Here is a 17,922-nt window from a genome sequence, read left to right on the forward strand (position 1 = left end):
ACCCGACTGCCCTCTGCATGAGGTGATCTCCTCTCCTTTGTAGGCGGCGGGAGCTGAGGGACCTGCGAGATTTGAATCAGACGACCTGGGGGTATTTTCCCGGCGGGGACTCTCCGATGCCTAAGTTAGCATTCCGATTGTAGGGAGCTTGGAGAGAAATGAGAGAGCTAGAGAGCAGGGATTACCTCCATTTTTTCATTCCCCCCTTGTCTTTGACGGTCGGAATCCTTATATAGCGGTGTCCAGTCAAATCATGCGTAACCGCCTCTGTCAAGTCAGGCATAACCGCCTTTGTCTCTCTGCCGCAGCTATTACTGCCAGAGTTGAGGTGGCGGGTGCAAGCAGCTGTTGCACGGTACAACTCTGCTAGGCAAGGGACAGCTCTTAGGGCTGGCAGGCACGGCGCCGCCTGACGAGAGACGTGGGCGCAGGTCTCTGGATCTATTAGGTACGGTTGTCAGGCAGGAGATCTTCCTGCGATACACCGAGTTGCCCCTAAGTGGTGAGCTACCTATGCCGAGCTGCTTGTAAGTGTCGAGCTCTTCGTAAGACGCCAGGCTTCTTGTGGAGTGCTAGTTGCCTGTAAGTGGCGAGCTGCCTATGCCGAGCTGCCCCTAAGTGGCGAGCTACCTATGCCGAGCTGCCCCTAAGTGGCGAGCTCTTCGTAAGACGTCAGGCTGCCTGTAAGTGCCGAGTTGCCCCTAATTGGCGAGCTCTTCGTAAGACGCCAGGCTGCCTGTAAGTATCGAGCTGCCCCTAAGTGGCGAGGTACCTAGTTGTCAAGAAGCTGCACTTAGTTGGCATGAGGTGCTAGGTGTCATATTTTCACTGGAGGGCCAAATCCGCCCTCATCATTTGCCCCCCACTCTCGAGCTGAGAGTAACTCGGCGAAGGGAGTAGATTTCTCCTTTTGGCCCGTAAGTCGACGAGCTAGTAAGCGTTGATCCAATTTCTTAGGCTCTAGGAGTTGCCTGCAAGTGGCAAGCTGCCTATAAGGTGAGGAGGTCTCCGCCAGTTCAGTAGTGTAGCCCTTAGGTTCTAGGGGCAACTTATAGTTTACTTTTGCTGATTTTGCCCATGCTGAGGAAGCAACTGGGTATTTAGCAATAATGTGGCCCGTAGCGACTCGTAGTCCACTCTTCTTGACTTTGCCCATGCCAAAGAGGCGACTAGGTCTTAAGCAGTAATGTGGCCCGTAGCCTTTGGGAGCGACTCGTAGTCCACTCTTCTTTGACTTTGCCCGTGTCGAAGAGGCGATTGGGTCTTAAACAGTAATGTGGCCCATAGGCTTTGGGAGCGACTTGTAGTCCACTCCTTTTTTACTTTGCCCGTGCCGAAGAGGCGACTGGGTCTTAAGTAGTAATGTGGCATGTAGGCTTTGGGAGCGACTCATAGTCCACTCTTTTTTGACTTTGCCCGTGCCGAAGAGGCGACTGGGTCTTAAGCAGTAATGTGGCCCGTAGGCTTTTCCTGTGAGGTGCCGAGCTACCTGTGAGGTGCCGAGCTGACCAGGTGCCGAGCTACCTTTGAGGTGCCAAGCTGACTAGGTGCCAAGCTACCTGTGAGGTGTCGAGCTAACCAGGTGCCGAGCTACCCGTGATTGCGCTGCATCAGCCTCGTAATGCCGGTCACCCACTCCTACAAGAAGCTACTAGGAGCTTGACCTTCGAGGGCGGCACTACTAACTTTAGGTCACCAACTCACACGGGAGCCTTGGAAGGCTCGACCAGCAAGGGTGCCTATGTAGTCTGTTGGCCGCCAACTACCACGGAAGCCACGAAGAGCTCATCTTTGTAGAGGGGACCTTGCGGAGAGGACTGATGAGATTTTAACTGAATTAAAAGTTGGTAGAGCTACTTAGTCTACTGGCTCCCTACATAGTCTTTGAGTTCATAAAAGATGTAAATTATAAAGCGAGAACTTCAATTCTAAAAAGTGAGGACTTAGCTTTCCGGGAGAAGAGGACTTAACTTTGGTAGGATGAGAACTTAGCTTTGGTAGGATGAGAACTTAGCTTTGGTAGGATGAGAACTTAGCTTTTTGTAGCGTGTTCCCACAGACGGCGCCAATTGATGTAATCATTTCTGGTCACGTACCAATTTTTTGTGATGTATCAATTTTTTTTTTTGGCTAAGTGCCTCGTCATTTGACCTACTCCCAGGAGAGGATGGTGGAGCTCCCTGGTGGTGAGCTACCTTGGAGGACTCGTCATTTGACCTGCTCCTAGGCAACCTGTAACTCAGGGGATGGTGGAGCTCCCTAGTGTAGCGCAACCCGACTGCCCTCTGCATGAGGTGATCTCCTCTCCTTTGTAGGCGGCGGGAGCTGAGGGACCTGCGAGAACTGAATCAGAGGACCCGGGGATATTTTCCCGGCGGGGACTCTCCGATGCCTAAGTTAGCATTCTGATTGTAGGGAGCTTGGAGAGAAATGAGAGAGCTAGAGAGCAGGGATTACCTCCATTTTTTCATTCCCCCCTTGTCTTTGGGGGTCGGAGTCCTTATATAGCGGTGTCTAGTCAAATCAGGCGTAACCGCCTCTGTCAGGTCAGGCATAACCGCCTCTGTCTCTCTGCCGCAGCCGTTACTGCCAGCGCTGAGGTGGCGGGTGCAAGCAGTTGTTGCAAGGTACAGCTCTGCCAGGCAAGGGACAACTCTCAGGGCTGGCAGGCACGGTGCCGCCTGGCGAGAGACGTGGGCGCAGATCACCAGATCTGTCAGGTACGGTTGTCAGGCAGGAGATCTTCCTATGATACGTCGAGCTGCCCCTAAGTGGCGAGCTACCTATGCCGAGCTACCTGTAAGTGCCGAGCTCTTCGTAAGATGCTAGGCTGCATGTGGAGTGGCCAGCTGCCTGTAAGTGGCGAGCTGCCTATGCCAAGCTGCCCCTAAGTGGTGAGTTACCTATGTCGAGGTGTCCCTAAGTGGCGAGCTACCTATGCCGAGCTGCCTGTAGGTCCCGAGCTGCCCCTAAGTGGCGAGCTCTTCGTAAGACGCTAGGCTGCCTATAAGTGCCGAGCTGCCCCTAAGTGGTGAGCTCTTCGTAAGACACCAGGGTACCTGTAAGTGCCAAACTGCCCCTAAGTGGCGAGCTACCTAGTTGTCAAGAAGCTGCACTTAGTTGGCATGAGGTGCCAGGTGTCATATTTTCACTGGAGGGCCAAATCCGCCTTCATCAGAACATTTCGCCTCCTCTTTTTATAAGCGTTAAGGAGCACCACTCCTAATCGAATTAAGAGGTTCCTAATCCAAATCTTTATTTGGATTTGGACTCTATCAATGGATAAGACTTATCCTCTTATGAGAATGGGTGCTCCCGACCCATATCCAAACCTATATTCACCCAAGTCACATGACAGCTTGATTAATCTCATTAATCATGGGTTTTAGTTGTTGGCCCATTTAGGTTCTTAGTATGGTGTGAGACCCTAACAATGATCTCACATAAGCTCATATGGGTTCAGCCTAGCCCCTGTGAAAAGGCCTATCCGAATTTACTGCCAAATGCAATGAACCCCTAAGTCCATCAGCATGGGCTCTTAATGGACCCAACATTTATAGTTAAATGATTCCTAAATCCAGCCATCTTATAAAGAACCAAGGATAATGGGATTAAGTAAGATATAGCTTATCAGGTAAACAACCCTTAATGGCCTCTTACACTTAACTTCTCAGCCCACATCCACAATGATTAAACGCTACCTGACAGGGAAGGACCTTTTCCCTGACTGCAAGGTGCAGTATTACACTCTCTACTTGGATGGGTCCCAAGAATTAAAATCTTTTGCAAACACTTTTCACAAAACATATTATATAAATATCATATAAATATATTTTCAAAACAAATATCAAACACAGTTGAAATCAACTACTAATAGTTTTGGTTTTCATCGGAAAGAGTACAATCTCGATCATTCACTTTGTTCGACAAAGGGGCTGATCCTATTACTATGATCACCCACTAAAATGAATTCTCAGACTGCCCTAACATACCTAAGTTTTGACCTCCAAATGATTTCATTGATTGGCATATCAAAGACAACCCAATCCGACACTCAGTGCAATACCATAATTAAGTATAGAGGTTAAGTGTAATTTTTCAATTTTATTCATCAATCTCCAAGGTCTAGAGCATAAATGGAAAATGGTTCAAGTTCAGTGCTTCAAACAAAGACACACTACATATGCTTTGGGTCTAATCCTAACAGCCGAGACAGGCTATCCCAACTTCTTTGGTAGCACATTAGTGTCAACCTTGGTAGGATAATCTCCCAAAGTCTATCCAACGGCTAAGAACATTCTAAACTAACACGAATCTCACAAGTGTTCAATTTAAGGGGTTATTACACAGAAACACACCAATGATAACATGAAACAATTCTATACTTTTATTCATTTACAATAAATGTATCAGTACATCAATCTAATTGGAGCTAAGAAGATACACTGTCTAACACTCATAACGTGAAGAGGGTTATAGATGTCATCTTGTGGGTAACAAATCTAGACCAAACCAGATTTAATCCTCACACCAACCTTACAAAATATCACAACCATGCATTAGGAATATCTTCCAATGAATGACAACATACAAGTATGGTTAGATATTTCTAAAGCACGACTGATAGTGGTGTCAGGTTGGTGTGAGCTTTTCTGTGAGGAACAAATCCAGATTCAATGCAGCTTTGGATTAAGCAAGGTTGAGAATACCAATGTGATAAGCAATATATGGCACATGTATTAGATTTTCAAGGGCTCGTTCTATTTTTATTTCGTAAATGGGTTTTGACATGGATTCTTTTTCTCCATCTAGGTACGATGAGTCTGATATTTCATGTAAGGTTATGATATCAGAAAAGCTTAGGGCCATATCACAAAAGAGGTGATCAATCAGGTGGTATTAATCAAAATCTTTGATTGGTTAAAGCTTTTCCTGTACCATGTCTCCCTGGTAAAAAGAAAAAAAAAAAAAAAAAAAAAAAGGAAAATCTCGGACCACATTGAATGGTTCATGATAGAACATTTCCAGATAGGGCTGGAACTTGGGTGGACTCAGGTAGAAATTTTGTAAAAATTTGAATGGAACAACCTGGAAGCCTGGGCCCAGTACATGTAAATTCTTTAAATCGGGGTACCTATCTTGCACCCCTATAAATACTGAGAATTTGGTTATGTGCCCACTTTTGAAGGGTAAATACCCTTCTTAGAGATGTCTTGGCTCAATTCTTAGAACTTCAAAACAGAAAAAATTACATTGCACGTATCAAATCTTTAAACCATGATTGATACAATACATCTCATACAAGGCATGTGTATCAATATTCAAATTGACTAAAATGTGGCATGATGAAATATAAAGAATTTTGGTTTTCCACCCATGCTGATAAGTATGGATCAAATTGTGTCAATTATATATATTGATCGATATGGGACGGTACATATTGATACAATTTTGAAACAAATTTGATATAATGCGATATGCATGAAATGCAGGGATAGGCTGATCTCTTGTTAGATCTATCATGCCTTTGGATTGTATTGATAAATCTATCAATTTTCTCAAAAATAATAAAAAATAAAAAATTAAGGAATCTACAAGTTACAAAAATTGATTTTCTTTTTTTTTGTATTTTTAAATGATTATAATGGAAGGAAAAAGTTGAAAGGTGGATTTATGCATGATCTATCAAATTTATGGATTTATAATCAACTTATGCTTTTTTTAATTTTAGAAATAAAAAATAGTAAAATACTCTTCTACCAATCTTATGGTTTGTCTTATAGGAATAAAAATATTCTTAAAAATTGATACTATGGTTTGTCTTAAAAATATTCTTCTACCAATCTTAACGAACTGATATATTTTTTAAATTGATAGTATGTATGTATATGTATTTATATATTGTAAAATATTAATTAATAATTTAATTTGTGGTAAGAAATGACATACCTATTACTTATAGGAATAAAAATATTATTTACAAAATAAGTAATTTAAAAAATTATGCAGCCATTAGGTAAAATATAAGGAACTCAAAATTAAGTTGACTTATTCATAGTTACTTCAACCTTAGATTTAGTAGCAAGTAAATATGAAAATACGCCTAGTATCAATGGACACCTTGTCCCCTTTCTAAGTTATGAAATCATTTCAATGACTTTATAATAAAATTGTCAATCACAGATTCCTGTCATACAATAGAACAAAATATCGGTACTTCCAAAATTGCTATTTGTCGAAACAGATAATGAAATTATGTAAAAAAAAGTAGCAGTATTATATTTACACTTCCAGTTCCATGAAGAGAAGAATTTGTATTTCAAGATCATTGTAGTTTGGACATGTTACAGATAAAAGCCAATTCAACTAACTACCTCCATGTCGGAAAAGAAGTGCTGAGCGATAAATGGCTGCTACATGAAGGAAAAAGATAAGTGCTATAAGGAGATCATCCAAGAGACCTATGAATCCCAGGATCCCTGTAGATACCACCAATGTCAGATGTTATATAGAATCATTGATTAATTATCCAGACAGTGAACAAGTTACAACAGTGGTAGAAGTAAAATACCTTCTGGAATGATGTCTATGGGACTCAAGATGTAGATAACACTTAGAAGCAACTGCAGAGAAGAGGCACACATAAAAATTTATGTTGAATGCAAAATGTGTAAAGATTACTATCAAGTCTATCATTGACTTTATGTCAAATAACTACTAACTTGTTCAGTAGTATATTAATAGTTTAAAACTGAAACTCTGGATTCTTAACAAACAGAAAATGAAGTGCAAAGTATGATGTCATTCTAATAGCCCAAGTTTCTAAGAGGTTTGGAACGTATGTCATAATGGATCAGAGCATATGTATGGGATTATCTTTTTAGGCCTAAATAACTTCTTTTTTTACTTTTGTTCTTTTAATGAGCAAAAGGAACTAAGCATTTACTACATAATGTATTATTAAAGTACAAACCTGACCCCAATTTATATTAAAGACAAATAGACAAACAAATCAAAACAACATATGGGCTGAATATATGATCAAGTAAACAACTAACCTTGATTGTGGATCCCCCAATACTCCCCTAGGCATGCTTTCACACCTGCATGCTCCGTGCATCGGCCTGTGGGCTCCCCATTCGACTCGTCTTGAAACACGGACCAAGGAGTTTGACATGCATGTGAGTCAACGGACGAGTAAACCCGTAAGGCACAAGGAAGATGATTGACGGGATTCCCTCGTGGGTTGCACCGCCGACCGACCTAGATCTTTTGAGAAGGGTTTGAGTGAGAGAATACCTGTCGGGACCCGAAAGATGGTGAACTATGAGGCGAAGCCAGAGGAAACTTTGGTGGAGGCCCACAGCAATACTGACGTGAAATCGTCATCTGATTTGGGTATAGGGGCAAAAGACTAATCAAATCGTCTAGTAGCTGGTTCCTCTAAAGTTTCCCTCAGGATAGCTGGAGCCCAGGTGCGAGTTCTATCAGGTAAAGCCAATGATTAGAGACATCAGGGCACAACGCCCTCGACCTATTCTCAAATTTTAACTAGGTAGGACGGTGCAACTGCTCTATTGAGCCATGCCACAGAACCGAGAGCTCCAAGTGGGCCATTTTTGTTAAGCAAAACTAGTGATGCAAGATGAACCAAAAGTTGGGTTACACGCTAACCTAGAACCCACAAAGGGTGTTGGTCGATTAAGATAGCAGGACGGTAGCCATGGAAGTCATAATCTGCTAAGGAGTGTGCAACTCACCTGCCGACTCAACTATCCCTGAAAATGGATGGCACTAAAGCACGCGACCCATACTCGGACGTCGGGGTGATTACCAAGCCCCGATGAGTAGGAGGGCACAGCGGTAGCCATAAAACCTAGGGCGTGAGCCTGAGCGGAGCGGCCATTGGTGCAAATCTTGGTGATAGTAGCAAATATTCAAATGAGAACTTTGAAGGCCGAAGAGGGGAAAGGTTCCATTTGAACAACACTTGCACATGGGTTAGTCGATCCTAAGAGACAAGGGAAGCCTGTCAAACAGTGCGATCAACGCGAGCTTCAAAAGGGAATCGAGTTAAAATTCCCGAATTGGGACGCAACGATTTACGACAACGTTAGGTACTCCGAAGATGTCAGTGGAGGCCCCGGGAAGAGTTATCTTTTTTGTCTAACAGCCTACCCACCCTAGAATCGACTTAGTCGAAGGTAGGGTCCAGTTGCCGGAAGAGAACCACATGTCGCGTGGTGACCGGTGTGCCCCCAACAGCCCTTGACCGAGTGTTGATCGTGCCCGGTCGTACTCATAACCGCATCAAGTCTCCAAGGTGAACAACCTTTGGTCAATGGAACAATGTAGGCAAGGGAAGTTGGCAAAATGAATCTATAACCTCGGGAAAAGGGTTGGGTTTGAGGGTTGGGCATGGAAGTCTCGGTCATGAACCCCTGGCTGTCGGCGAATTGCTCGATCTACTCTCACAGCGAGAGCAAGTCACCATGTGTTGACCGGGGGGCGGACCAGGAACGGCTCCTTTGGGGGCCTTCCCCAAGCATTGAACAACCGACTCAAAACTAGTACAAACAAGGGGAATCTGAGTGTTTAATTGAAAGAAAGCATTGCAGTGGTCCCTGCAGATGCTAACGCAATGTGATTTCTACCCATTGCTCTGAATGTCAAAGTAAAGAATTCAACCAAGTGCAGGTAAACGACAAGAATAACTATGACTCTCTTAAGGTAGCCAAATGCCTTGTCATCTAATTAGTGATGTGCATGAATGGATTAACGAGATTTCACTATCCCTGTCTACTATCCAGCGAAACCACAACCAAGGGAACGGGCTTGGCAGAATCAACAGGGAAAGAAGACCCTGTTGAGCTTGACTCTAGTCCGACTTTGTGACTTGAGAGGTGTAGGATAAGTGGGGCCCTCAGGTACAAGTGCAATACCACTACTTTCAACGCTATTTTACTCATTCCGTTAGTTGGAGGCGGGGCATCGTCCCTCCTTTTGGACCCAAGGCTCTCGCCTCGGTGGGCCGATCTAGTCGGACGACATTGTCGAGTGGGGAGTTTGGCTGGGGCAGCACATCTGTTAAAAGATAACGCAGGTGTCCTTAAATGAGCTCAACGAGAATAGAAATCTCATGTGGAAAAAAAGGGTAAAAGCTCATTTGATTCTGATTTCCAATATGAATATCAACCGTGAAAGTGCGGCCTATCGATCCTTTAGACCTTCGAAATTTGAAGCTAGAGGTGTCAGAAAAGTTACCATAGGGATAACTGCCTTGTGGTAGCCAAGTTTTCATAGCGACGTTGCTTTTTGTTCATCCGATGCCGGCTCTTCCTATCATTGCGAAGCAGAATTCGCCAAGTGTTGGATTGTTTACCCATCAATAGGGAACGTGAGCTGGATTTAGACCGTCGTGAGACGGGTTAGTTTTACCCTATTGATGATATTGTCATGATAGTAATTCAACCTAGTACAAGAGGAACTGTTGATTCACACAATTGGTCATCGCACTTGGTTGAAAAGCTAGTGGCGCGAAGCTACTATGTGCCGGTTTATGACTAAATGCCTCTAAGTCATAATCCTGGCTAAACACGCAATGCGTGCGCGAACCTTAACCTTTTCCCTTGCAAACTATCAAGAAGCAAATTTTGTGATCTTGAAATTTGAACAAGCTCTTCATTCTGGATGCCAAAGATATAGCTTTCCTAATGAACTGTTGGAAGAGTCCATGGACCATCCAACAAAGAAAGTGTGCACATTACACAAACTTAGAAGTCATTCTCAATCTACAACCCTCTCAAATCCTAACAAGAAGCCCATTCAACAGGTCTCAAGCATTACTACCCTTGTTCAATAACCCCTCCAATTGATCCTTAACTAGGTAGCACCCAACAAAATTCAGCTTCTCTTGACCCTCAGATAAAAAGTCCCAAATCATTGTTAATTTTTTTTTCCTATTCTTTTTGTTTTATTCATTGGTTATGGTGGCAGGATTAATTCTGCCAATTTCAGCCTAGAGTTCATGTACGTGAATGAATGAAATGGCTCATGCCCAGATCAGTTCAGTTTCTCAATTCCAAATTCTCTCCTCTTTTCTCTTCTCTATTCTCTTCCTTGATTAAATCACCATAGCTTTATTCTTTGTATGTAGTTTCACAAGATTTATTTGGGGTTTCTTCTTCCGGCTTGTTAACATGGATAATTGGGATCCACAGTCCCCTAGTGATGTTATTGCAAAGTGGCTTGTTCTACACCAAAGCAAGAAAGCAAAAGTGTTTTGGAGCTGTACTCCTTTTTCAGTAGTATGGGAGATTTGGAAAGAAAGAATTAGAAGGATATTTAAAGGAAAAAGCAAGAAACAAAGAGAGGATGATTTTGAACATAAGCTTCTAACTGCTATATTGATTGGGTCTTGATATTACCAGAACTTAAAGAAGTAAATAGGAAGTCATTTGGGGCAGGTGCTTGGTCAAGGGTGACCATTCTTGGCCCAGCTCGCAAATTTCCAGGCTTGGGCCTAAATTTTTGTGTAAAGCCTGGCCCGGGCCCGGGCCGGCATCAAGCCTGGAAAATTCAAGGCCGGGCTTGGCCTTGGACCTAATACTTTAAGCCTGGCTTAGCCCCGGCCCACAATATATATTAAATATAAATATTTTAAGTTTTATTTTAACATATAAATAAATATTTATGCATTGAAACGTGTCAACACTTAAGTTAATTCAAATATAAGGATTGTCCTCCACTCCTCCTAAGCAAGGCCTTACATAGATGAAGGCAAAGCCTTCATTCTCATTCCCTAAGCAATGTGGGATTTGGGGAAATACTCAATGGTTGCATTAAATATTTAATGTTGTTCCAAGTCCCACATTGCTCAAGAATGGAAATGAAGGCTTTGCCTTCATCTATAAAAGGATAGGTAACCCTAGAGGTGTAAATCGGGCCGTGTTGGGCCAGCACAGCATGGCCCACATCCAGCCCATGCAAAGTGTGGGTCGTGCCTCCCTCCCCCAGGATAATTTGGGGGTCGGCCCAACACGGCCCACGGCCTGAGCCCACACGGGCCCGTGCCATGCTATGGGTCAGACCGGTCTGTGGGCCGAGCCTTGGTCCAGGCCAGGCCAAGCTATAGAAGGTCTATTTTTATATGAATTTTGACATATACAATAGTTAAATAAAATAGTATAATAAAGTTGAAAACAAAATTTTATACATATTAAAATTTTATTTTTAGCATTTTTTTTGTATTTTTGTGCCTTGCTTCAAAAAGGCGTGCACCTCAAGTACAAATTGACCCTTGCACCTTTTTTGCGCCTTGCGCTTTTAAAACATTGGGCAAACACGAGCGGGCCGTGTTGGGCCAGCACAGCATGGCCCACATCCAGCCCATGCAAAGTGTGGGTCGTGCCTCCCTCCCCCAGGATAATTTGGGGGTCGGCCCAACACGGCCCACGGCCTGAGCCCACACGGGCCCGTGCCATGCTATGGGTCAGACCGGTCTGTGGGCCGAGCCTTGGTCCAGGCCAGGCCAAGCTATAGAAGGTCTATTTTTATATGAATTTTGACATATACAATAGTTAAATAAAATAGTATAATAAAGTTGAAAACAAAATTTTATACATATTAAAATTTTATTTTTAGCATTTTTTTTGTATTTTTGTGCCTTGCTTCAAAAAGGCGTGCACCTCAAGTACAAATTGACCCTTGCACCTTTTTTGCGCCTTGCGCTTTTAAAACATTGGGCAAACACGAGCGGGGTCGAGCTTGCCCAATGTTTTAAAAGCGCAAGGCGCAAAAAAGGTGCAAGGGTCAATTTGTGCTTGAGGCGCAAGGCGAGGCGCACGCCTTTCTGAAGCAAGGCACAAAAATATAAAAAAAAATGCTAAAAATAAAAAAAAATGTCAAAATTCAAAAAAATGCCAAAAATTCAAAAAATATTAAACATAATATAAATAAAAAATATAAACTTAAATTTTAAAACAATGTTTTAAAAAACCTATTATCTAAAATTAAAATACATAAACATAAGATGTAAAGCATATTCAAATGAGAATTTAAAAATAAAACAAAACATATAAAACATTTTCAAGCATGTAAAACCTCTATTCTCTTTTTTCATTCAATTGCATTACTTCAAGTAGCTAATGTAATGTAAGACATATTACATTCCTAATCTACGAGCCACCTTTGTTCCACACACCTCGAGGCAAGCCCAAACAAGTCCACGTTAGGTCTTAAATTCTTAGTTTTCACACAAAAAATAATGATTTTATAATTTTAAATGCTTTTTAAGAATACATTTTAGTAGGATGAATGAATGAACAACATTACCAAAAGGCGCACGCCTGTGAGCCTTTTGAACAACATTTTATTAGGCTGAGGCATACCAGGCGTGCGCCTTTTGAAAGGGTTGTGCCTAGGACCTAAGCTAGGCACGCCTTTTAAATCACTGGGCTTGCCGAAGCCACAGGCAGCACGGCCCGCTCAGTCGTGTCATGTCGTGCCGGCCCATGGACCTGAAACCCTAAGCCCAGCACGGCCCGCGTATTGCTATGTCGGGCCATGCCAGCCCAGCTCAATTTCGTGTCGGCCGCAGGTGGCATGGCCCGATTTACAGCTCTTGGTAACCCAAGCCAAATCAAGTCTAACAACTAAGTGAGGTTTGTGCCTTGTTTTTTGTGCCATAGACCTAAAGCCTAGCCAAGCCCAATTTAATTTTGGCTTGTGTAATTTTTTGTATGTGTTACATTTAATTTAAAATTTAAAATTTAAATAATTAAATATTTATTTGATGTCATAGGCCCAAAGTCATTACTTGTTAGGCCCAAAAGCCCATAAGCGCAGCCCGTGCTCATGTAGGATAGGGCTTGGGCTTACAATCTAGGCCCAAGTCAGCTTAAAGCCCTTACCAATGGTGCTACGCCCGGCCCATGATCACCCCCATGCTTGGTCCTTGTTAGAGTTGGAAAATGTTGAAAGGGATAAATTCATGTTATGTTGTTTTTGTGTTATTATGTTTTTTTTCTGATTTGAGGGTGATTGTGTATTACCATTTGTGGATGTAACCTTTACTTTTTTTCATTTTAAAGAAATTTTCTTTTTTTATTTACTACCAAAAGAAAAAAAGATTGTTCTAAGTAGAACAACAAGAGTATGTACAACAAAATAGTTAAAGATCATATAATATTTTTACTTTTTTACTTAAAATCAATTTAAAAATAAGCAAATAAATGCAACTTCTATAAATAACATCAAAACACCTTCATGACAGTGACACTGAAAAAACTAAAAGAAAGGTCATTACTGAATCCTGGTTGCATCTGAAAATTATAACCATAATGTATATACTAAATTTATTTCAATTTCCTAGAAATTTGTAAAAACAAATGTATACAATAAAAGCTTGTAGATAATAAGTTTACCTCATTTTCAATCTGCATCTACCACACATAGGGGTGCAAGTTGGGCAGGCTTGGGTTGAGAATTTGTTAAAATTTGAAGGGGCCCAGCCTGTGGGCTAGGGTCCAATGCAGTTCAAATTCTTCAAATTGGACACCTGACTTTGCACCCGTAACCATACAATTAAGAAAGAAAAGTTAAAGAACTGAATAATCAAGAAACTTCCTAAAGACCAACAAATTTGCACCATTAAAGGAATGCATGTGAAAAAATTGCATTCAACAACCTTTTTAACAAAACCAGTGGTGTCTTTGCACACTTGAATCACCGGTATTTCCAATCTTTCTCACGTGTGTCATCAACCAGTTTATCTTCACTGAAAATCTTCTATTTGCTAACAAACAAGATCTAAATCCAATTGTAACATATGCAACTTTGCCTTTAATCTCCAGCATAAGATTCACCATCTCAATGCTTTAAATTGGATCAAGTTTCCCAACCAATTTCAGTATCAATCATGAATTGTCTCAGTCTGAATTACTTAAAACTACATGGGGTGTACTTCCTCAAGAATCTCTTTTGCAAGAACAAGCATCTTTGCATCTTTGACCTTAACTTGTTCAACTTGCTCAGCTACATCTTCTTGGACATTAACCTCAAAGCTTGTCAAAAGTGTTTGGCTACTACTTTAGCAATTCCAATTTGTTCTTGCCCTGTACCATGAATTTCAACATCTAGAACTTCTTTAGATTCAAAAATAGGCTTAAGTTCACCAGGACTTCCAAATGGATCATTGTTTTTTTATGATGATCTATAACCACTTTCTCAACTTCAAAGGTCTGAGTTTACACACAAATTTAAACTTCCTCATCATAGTTTGCTTTAAATTCTGTTATCTATCATAGAAGAATGGAGAGAGAAGAGATGAAAAGGGGAGTGAAGTAAAAATGAGGGAAGAATGAGTTGGGCAAATGCCAACTCCAATGTTATATGAAGAAACTTTAAAATATAACAGTATACAAGAATGCCCTCGTGCCACATACCCACCTACCAAAAAAAAAGTGGGTGGTAAATGCCAATCATACCCAATTTGTTAAACAATTCATTATGGCACATATTTGTATTGCCTTTAGTAAACAGTCAGCCAATTGCTCTATAGATCTTACAAAGGGAAGAGAAAGTTCTCCTCTTTCCACTTTTTCACAAATGAAATGCTTGTCAACCTCTATATGTTTGGTTCTGTGATGCTTGTTGAGGATTTAATCAGTTTTATGCAGATTTAGCAGGAATCTTTTATATGTTTATTGTTTAGATAGGAAGTGGGGACCACAACATTCTTGATGGGCCCTTTGTTGATTGCCTTTTAAGTGTTTTATGCAGTTTTAGATGCGCCCTATAAGGGCAAATTTTTCATTGTACTCCACTTTATATTTTTAATATAAATACTAGTTAAGGGGGCAGCCAAATTAAGGGCTCTCTTTTCTCTCTCAAACCTCTTCTTCTTCTTCTTCTTCTTCTTCAAGAAAACATCTTTTCTTTCACAGATTTTTAATTCAATGTTAGGGTTTCAGAGCAAGGTTAGGGTTTCTTGGAGTTCCCCCATGCAACCTTAGATCAGCCAATTGCACGAGGAGGTAAAGGGCTGATCGATCTACTTCAGACTACCCAGTTCCTGGATTCTTTTGGTGTATTTCAGTCATCAAGAAGGTGATCTAGGTTTTGGCATGAAAATCAAGAAGAACTAGAGTGCAGGAAAGAATCCTAGGTAAGTTGGATTCTTCATTCTTGATCTGATCTTGGGCGCTTGGACCTTGTTGCTAGGGCTTCTGGATATTTTTGAGCTTTCTAGAGTGATCGAATCACTCTTCTCTCCAATGGAAGACGGTGGGAGAAGAGGGTTTTCTCTCCAAATAGGGTTTTCTCCTTCCAGAAAGGCCAGCCACCATTGTGAGTGAGATCGATCTAATCTTAGAGACTTTTTACCTAGTGTTCTGTTGTTTTTAAATTGTTTGAAGCTGAGATGGAGGGCTGGAGTACTAAGTAAAAGTCCACCAGTAACATGGGTCCAGGTGTTGGAGGTACAAGTGATATGTTTGGGTCTGGAATTATTACCACATTTAAATTGGATGGTACAAATTATTTAGAATGGGCACAATCAGCCAAAATGGCTATTGGTGCTCGTGTAAAACTAAGGTACATAACTGGGGAGGAAAAGAAACCTGATACAAATTCCTCCCGGTGGATACAAGAGAATTACATGGTGATGTCCTGGCTATGTAATTCTATTTTACCCCACATTGGCAAAAATTTTCTATGGGCTAATACAACAAAGGAGATTTGGGATGGAGAGACTGAAACCTATTCCCAGAAGCAGAATGTAGCCAGAGCCTATCAATTAAGGAATCAGGTGATTAGTATAAAACAGGGAGATAAACCTCTTGCCATGTATTTCTCTATGCTAAAAACCCTTTGACAAGAGATAGATCATTTAGAAATTGTGGTTTGGTAAAGTGTGAATGATGCAGCAACCTATCAGAAGTTGATAGAGAGAATAGGGTTTTTGAGTTCTTGGCTGGGTTAAACCCTGAATTCGACATTGCTAGGCAACATATCCTTTCTAGAGAGAGTGACACTTTCTCAAGCCTATGCCTTTGTTTCTAGAGAGGAGAGCAAGAGGAATGTCATGTTGAGACAACCTGGGATTGATTAGTCTGCTATGGTTAGTACAACTAGACCTAAGCCAAATGGAGTCAAGGGGACCAGTGAGACTAAGAGGGAGGACAAGAAGGACTTGGTGTGTGATTATTGTAAGAAGGCTAAGCATACCAAAGACACTTGCTAGAAGCTCTACCCATACCTCATACCAGCTCGGGTCAAGAACAAGAATGGAAATGCAAATGTGACAATTACAAGAGACTCTTCGGGACCCCTTACCAAAGCTGATTGGGCGACCATTGCAATAGAAGCAGTCAAAACCGAATTGGAGAAGTTTGGATAGCTTATGAGTAAGAAGGATTCAGCCGGTTCTAGTTCTTCAGATGAACAACAGAGTGCAGGAGCCAATCACACCACCTCTTTTGCTCATACAGGTCACTCATATGCAACTGCAAATTATGCATCAACCTCATGTAAGGAGGGACCTCCCTGGATTATAGACTCAGGAGCATCTAAGCACATGACTAACATACCTACCCTTTCCAATTCTTACCAATTATGCTCTGGTAGAGACAGAGTCTCTACAACAGATGGTTCACATGTCCCCATTGTTGGGAAAGGGGCAGTTAGAGTGACCAATAATATTACTTTATCTTTTGTCTTACATGTTCCTAGACTTCATACTAACCTTCTTTCTGTTAGTTCTTTGACAAAAAATTTAAACTGTTCAATGACCTTCCTCCCTCGTAATTGTGTTTTACAAGATCTAGAGCCAAAAAGAATAATTGGGAGTGGTCATGAGGTGAATGGAGTCTACCTTTTGGACGAGATACTAAGACATCAAAGCCATCACCATATTAGTAGCAGCAATAATAGTGGATCAAAGTCCGTGAGTCAGATTATGCTCTGGCATAATCGGTTAGGTCATCTTTCTTTCAGGTCACTAAAGTTTTTGTTTCCAAAGTTGTTTGAGTCTATCCAATTATCAAGTTTGGAGTATGAAAGTTGTCAGTTGGGAAAGCATTGTAGACATTCTTTTAAATCAAGTAATAAAAGAAGTACTTTTGCTTTTGATGTTGTTCACACTGATGTATGGGGACCATACCATATTCTATGGGTGGCTATCGTTATTTCCTCTTGTTTGTGGATAATTACACAGTATTTCTTGGACATATTTGATGAGATCCCATGATGACATACCTAATTTGGTACAACTGTTCCACCAGATGGTTACCACACAATTTAGAGTGAGAACTAAGGTCTTCAAATCAGATAATGCCAGAGAATAACTTGAGAAGGATTTGGCTACATATTTTTTTGGAGCATGGTGTAATTCATCAGAGTAGTTGTGCATATACACCGCAACAGAATGGAGTAGCAAAGAGGAAAAATAGACACATTGTGGAGGTGGCAAGAAGTCTTATGGTGTGTGCTTCAATTCCTATTCGTTTCTGGGGGGGTGTAGTTCTCACAGTTGTGCATTTAATTAACCGTGTCCCTTCACATACTTTGGGGTTTAAGGTGCCATTCAATCTTCATTTTCTGGATGGGGAGGTGTTTCATATACCTTTGAGGGTTTTTGGGTGTGTTTCCTTTGTTCACATTCTTGACCCTCATCATAAGAAATTGGATCCTAAGGCCAAGAAATGTGTTTTCCTTGGGTATGCTTAAAACCAAAAGGGGTATTGTTGTTGTTACAAAATTATAGGCTATAAATATGTAGTATTAGCCCAATTAGGAATAGCTTGATTATAGGAATTATTCTTTCTTTGATTTTCTTCCTATTTTAGTATCTACAAGGCTGTATTATTTTCTTCCTTTTTTGTATCTGCAAGGCTGTACGATTTTCTTCCTTTTTTGTATCTA

General features: G+C 41.3%; 1 protein-coding gene and 1 pseudogene across 2 annotated transcripts in view; one reads left to right on the plus strand and one right to left on the minus strand.

The window, feature by feature from the left end:
- Nucleotides 1-6,143: 6,143 nt before the first annotated feature.
- LOC104590756 (uncharacterized) overlaps nucleotides 6,144-17,922 on the minus strand; it is a 58,646-nt gene continuing 46,867 nt past the window's right edge. For both annotated transcript variants that reach the window (XM_088896483.1, XM_010249501.2), the window contains 2 exons: nucleotides 6,572-6,623; nucleotides 6,144-6,479 (listed from right to left, as the gene is read on the minus strand). In XM_088896483.1, coding sequence (XP_088752609.1) covers nucleotides 6,367-6,479; nucleotides 6,572-6,623 — 165 coding nt within the window. In that variant the 3' untranslated portion in view covers nucleotides 6,144-6,366. The remainder of the gene's footprint in view (nucleotides 6,480-6,571; nucleotides 6,624-17,922) is intronic.
- Nucleotides 6,697-9,607, plus strand: LOC148803140 (25S ribosomal RNA; annotated as a pseudogene).

Source organism: Nelumbo nucifera, chromosome 1 (assembly GCF_055504915.1).
Source record: "Nelumbo nucifera cultivar China Antique chromosome 1, China Antique-T2T, whole genome shotgun sequence".
NCBI lineage: Eukaryota > Viridiplantae > Streptophyta > Magnoliopsida > Proteales > Nelumbonaceae > Nelumbo > Nelumbo nucifera.